We start from the raw sequence: 5750 nt of genomic DNA on the forward strand, positions 1-5750 counted from the left end.
CTAAATAACCATCACAGAAGAATGATACATACTTGACAATCACAGCAGTTCAAGTAATTCATATGCTCCTAGATGGCAAAGTCAGACTATAATTGTTGATGATGTGAATTTGATAGAACATCATTTGTTTACTTATTTGGTTTCTGCTAAATATATTGGAAAAGAGGGTGTTATTGAAAATCTCTTGTATAAAAGTCTGACTAATCCCTGGATTTACACTTAGAGGAAACATTATTGCTTGTAATGTATTCCTTTAAGGTTATCACAAGATTTTGAATTCAAGAGATTTCCTAGTGGGATTTCTGATAAGATGCCATTGTGACAATGAGGAAATGTTGGGTTATTCCTGTGGTGCTTTTCTCTTCAACTCTAACCTCTGAATATATAGTATGGCTGCTGATCTGACCCCTCTACATGAACCCATGTGAAGTTTATTCCTTTTATTGTGAGTTTTTAGTCCCATTCTTTGTATCGAACACCGGAATAAAGGACATGGCTTTCAGTCTGATCCCTCCTTGTCCCAGTGTGGGGCTTCCTCTTTGGGAAACTGCACTCGGCGTAGTTGATCTGCTGTCGCTCCTGGGTTTGAGAATAACAGCATCATTAGTCTACTTAAAATTTGGCTTCTGCTAAATATATTAGAAAAGAGGGTGTTCTCATATTTCACTGGAAAATATTCCCCAAAGACAAAATGTCTTGCTAACTAACTTAGTGGATTAGATAGTAATGAATATTGATTATACCTTCAGTTTTTCCATAACATGAAGATGACATAGGATAAAAGTCTTGGTGGGGCAAACTGATGGCCTATACCCTACCCGTGATGACAGGCAAAACTAAGTAATTTTAATAATACGCACCAGCAACATGTGCATTGATTTCTATCACACACAGTAATTTTTACATATGTTTATTCACAGTTGCTCTAATGTAAATAACTCTTAAAATTAATTGTACTGTACCTCTGTTTTTGGAAAAGGGGATAATTTCTGGTTTGCTTCTGCTGGACAAAGAAAAAAGGTATCTTTATTGTAAATTTAAGAAAAAAAACATTAAGTAACAAAAAAATACTGTACTTTAAAGTTTCTTTTACAATGTCTGTTCAACACAAACCTTTTGTTCTTGTCCTTTTCAGGCAGAAGATGACAATTATCACTACACATAAGATGTTAGATGCCACCAGCACAACGATTAAAGGACTTGTTTGGTCTTTTGGGTCTGAACCTGTGATGTGATACAGGATGCAGGAATGTTTTCGTTCACCTTCAAGTGTGCAGTTACAGAAAAATGTTCTATATGCTTCATTGATATTAGACTTAGCTTGTAATCTAAATTTTTTTCAATCACCATTCTCAGATGTTCCTAAATTTTCCAAAATTTACATTAATTATATGTATTGCAGTAGATTTTCAGAAATAATAAAACATTTGTATTTGTTCATCCAACAAATGTTTTTTTTTTCAAAACAATGCCAAACAAAACAAAAATAATGTAGCACTTTATAGCCATTTTCTACTTAGAAATTCCACCACTGCCTTATTTCCAACATATCGTCTTGAGAAGGGTTGTTCCCAGTTATTTTATGGTTTTACCTTAATTACATTTACATTAGGTACACAACACATACACTATGTAATACTCAAAATGTATACACATATACACAAAATCTAAATGTTGTATCACAACATCTAAATGTTGAAACCAATTTACATACCTTCAATTTCCAGCTTTGTCCCATTTCCAAACAGTATGTTCCCACATGTGGCCACAGCACAGTAGTAAATCCCAGCATCAGAGCGGCTGAGGTTCCTCTTGGGGAGGCTGTAGACACAGCCGTGTGTAGGAGACCCAGCCTCAGGGCTCTTCTCACACTCATCGCTCCTCTTTCCATGGGTGTAAATGAGTCCCGGAAGGGATTCTCCTGAGCCGTGTCTGAACCAGTAAACACTGTGTTCTCCTGCACAGGTCTCACTGTCTACTGTACACTGCAGAGTCACCGAGTCTCCTGGATTTACTGCGTCAAGTACAAGGTTTTCGGTAAAATATCTGTTTGTAGTTTCTGTGCCTGTAACAATAAGTGAACAAAAATGTACTAAAGCTATGCACAACATGCATCAGAATAAATACTTCCACGCATCCAGGAAAACTCCTTATCCAGTTACTTCATGTACAAACATTTCATTTACAAATATCAGCCCAATGTTCTTTATTTTGCATTCTTTTTTCCAACAAATTATTTCTAAATATATTGTAGCAAAATTCAATCTTTACATATCAGAAATTTTGACCAGCAGTATTTGATTTAATTATTCTTTCTCTTACCCTCATATGTCAGGAAGACACCTTTCGCAAAGAATATGTGCTCATAGCTCCGTGTGCAGCAGTAATAGTGTCCTGCGTCGGTGGCTTTTGCATTTAAAATTGTGAGCCCCATGCTGGTCTGGTTTTTTTGCAGAATAAAGCGACGATCTTTCTCGAATTCCCCGTAGAACACAGGGTCACTTGAGTGAACATAGAGAGATAGTATGCACTGAGGAGGGTGCCCCACCAGCTGCTTGAACCAGTAGAAATAACTTCCGGCTCCCACAGATATGGTACACATTAGAGTGACATTGTCTCCAAGTTGGAAGGTCTTCACCACATCACTCTGAGAGAGCATGGCAAAAGTCAAGCCTGAAGGGAAAGAAATGCCTAGAGTGTGTCTGATGAAACACTGCATTATATTCTGCATCAATAACTGCTTTTTCCAGTGCAGGATTACACCTGTCCAACGCCAGCCCTCGTAGAACAGCATGAGGAAGGCTACACCATGGACAGGACACTAGACTAGCCCCAGTCCCTCACAGGACAATTACACTCAAACACTAGCTAAGAGTAATTTAGAATGATCATTTTAGCTGAAATGCATAGCTTTACACCTTTGCACTGTGGGAAGAAACAGAGGAAATCCAAATGAACACAGGCAGAACACGAAACAGACCGAGCTGCACCCGAAGTTATGGTGGAACCAATAAACAAGGAGCCCCAAGGCCCAAGCTCTATCTGCTGTGACAGTGTTCTACCCATGTATGGCATTATTGTTACTCTGTGGAGATCAGTTACATTTTATGCAGCCCAATACAAATAATTTACAACCTATAATACATTGTGTCAGTCAAACACTCCATTATTATATCCTGTGCTGAAAAGAAACAATTCCATACCTGGATGAAACAGCAGCACCACGGCAGTGATCGGTCCTATCATTTTTGTGTTCTGTTATATCTGGTGTAATAGCCTGCCAGGTAAGAATGACGAGGTGCGGGACAGAATACTCTGTTAACCTTTGTGTCAACCAGTCTAACGTATGATTGGCTGACCTGTCATTTGCCAAAGTTGCAGTAATATACACACCCACTGCCTTCTATAGTTAGAATCTTTGAACGGAACTTGGCTGTTTACCACTTATGGGCAGCTAAAACAATAACATTGAAATTTACATTCAGAAAAGGTTGTACATGATTTGTGACGCAGAAATGCAAGACAATGGCATTCATGAAAGACATCATAAAATACAAAGATTTATACATTTTGTTTAAAAAAATAATGTATGCTCTGCAGTTCAATGTATGACGGCATGATTCATACAATAATTACAATAAAAAGAATTTTAAATGACTGCCAATACTTTTCTAATACTTTTCTTAATGTATGCATTCTATTTAGGCTATTAGACTTCCATACTCATGCTGCATGCATTGTGTCAGTTTTCAGAATATATTTATATTTCTAATAGAAATCAGTGATCACATTTAACCACATACGAGCCATTTTAATTTTTGTAATGTGAAAAATGTGATTTTTATATTCGTTTTATATTCATGAACTGTAATCGTTAAAGTAGGGCTATGTAACAGCGGTGTGACTGTTTTACATTAAATATGAATCAATGTATGGCAGTGTAGTATCACCATAATGAAGACACAGGTGAAATATGTGGAATAATTGGCTACACAGAAGTGATCCATTTACTAATGTGACAGACCTAGGAAACTAATTGGATAAGAGAGCTAGAAACAGTGGAGAGGGAAAAAAAATTCCCAACTGCAAGGAAGAGGAGAAAAAAAAAACCCTGGGATCCAAGTACTAAGTAAGCAGGGCAACCAGAGAGCGAGGATTTGCAGTAGTCAAGCTTGCTGGAAATGAAGGTCTGAAGCAGTATTTCAGTGTCCAATGCAGAGAGATTGCACTATAATTTGCAGATTTTCCTTAGCTACAGGTGGCAGGTCTGCATAACTGAGTTGATCAAGGATTTGTAAGACAGCTATGGGTCGAAGAGAACTTGAGAAATCCCTGTGGATCATGTAATGATCTAATTGAAGTCATTGATGTTGACAGAGTTTGCTGTGGGAAAATTTTGGTCCCAGGAGCATGATCTCTGTTTTATTGAGGTTCAGGGGAAGGCCTTAATACTACAGCGACAGCAGGACATGCCCTTGGTTGCAAGTGTATCTGCAAGCTTGATGAACAGGTAGAGTTGAATGTTCATGGCGTAGGGTGGAAATTGACATTGTGTGTAATATATTGTTAATAATATTGTCTGAAATATATTCTAGTGGTAGCATATTTAAAAATAAGTGCTATAGCCCCAGACCTTAAGCTATTCCATATTGGACTATGGAAAGAGAGGACTGCAAGGAATTGTCATTCAAATATATGAACCGAAGCCCATTTGTGATATAAGAGTCTCCAACTTAACGGGGGTGCAGTGCCGCAGTGGGTTGGACCTGGTCCTGCTCTTCAGTGGGTCTAGGGTTCGAGTCCCGCTTGGGGTGCCTTGCGACGGACTGGCGTCCCGTCCTGGGTGTGTCCCTTCCCCCTCCGGCCTTACGCCCTGTGTTACCGGGTAGGCTCCGGTTCCCCGTGACCCCGTATGGGACAAGCGGTTCTGAAAGTGTGTGTGTGAGTCTCCAACTTGTGTAACAAGATGCTATGATCAGTGATGTCAAACGCTGCAGTGAGATCCAAGAGGACAAGCACTGTTGGGAAGCTGACATCAGCTGACAGGAAGGTTGTAAGGCTGGTTTCCGATGGCTTCAGAATTGTTATTTTTCTGATTGCCATATGACAGTTATTTGTTCCGTTGAAAGCATTTCAAGTGGGTTTTAATTTCACCTGAGATTAATGTACTACAGTTCTAATAATGGACCCATCAGCCATCCAACTTTAGATGTGGGAGGTTACCACATGGCTTCATGGGTGCAAAATTTTTGAGTTTATGCTTCAGCCGGCGCTCTGCTCTGCTGTGAAATTAATCTCACTGTCAGCCTGGTGGTTTACCCATCACAAAAGTATACAGTTGCAAAATACCACAAGGGTTTTCCCCTCTTGTTTTAACCTGCAAAAAGTGCCAATAGCTTCAGATCTCAGAAATCTCATCTTAAGAAACACACACACACACACACATTTTCAGAACCGCTTGTCCTACACGGGGTCACGGGGAACCGGAGCCTAACCCGGCAACACAGGGCGTAAGGCCGGAGGGGGAGGGGACACACCCAGGACGGGACGCCAGTCCGTCGCAAGGCACCCCAAGCGGGACTCAAACCCCAGATCCACCGGAGAGCAGGACTGCGGCCCAACCCACTGCGCCACCGCGCCCCCTGATCTTAAGAAACATGAGATGCAAAAACAAACGACATTGAAAACATACAAGCATGGTCAGGTCTTGAGAAGATTTCATAATCAGAAGTATTAGATCATGGAAGTTG

The 5750-nt window shown here is 39.9% G+C and overlaps 1 protein-coding gene across 1 annotated transcript; it reads right to left on the bottom strand.

The window, feature by feature from the left end:
• Positions 1-156: 156 nt before the first annotated feature.
• On the bottom strand, positions 157-3246 carry LOC108929670 (uncharacterized). Its single transcript, XM_029257516.1, has 6 exons — positions 3204-3246; positions 2323-2673; positions 1715-2065; positions 1114-1224; positions 963-1003; positions 157-579 (listed from the first exon to the last, which is right to left on the bottom strand). Exons 1-6 carry the CDS (start codon positions 3244-3246, stop codon positions 454-456), a joined length of 1023 nt encoding a protein of 340 aa, XP_029113349.1. The 3' UTR covers positions 157-453.
• Positions 3247-5750: the final 2504 nt, after the last annotated feature.

This window comes from Scleropages formosus, chromosome 13 (assembly GCF_900964775.1).
Source record: "Scleropages formosus chromosome 13, fSclFor1.1, whole genome shotgun sequence".
NCBI classification, from domain to species: domain Eukaryota; kingdom Metazoa; phylum Chordata; class Actinopteri; order Osteoglossiformes; family Osteoglossidae; genus Scleropages; species Scleropages formosus.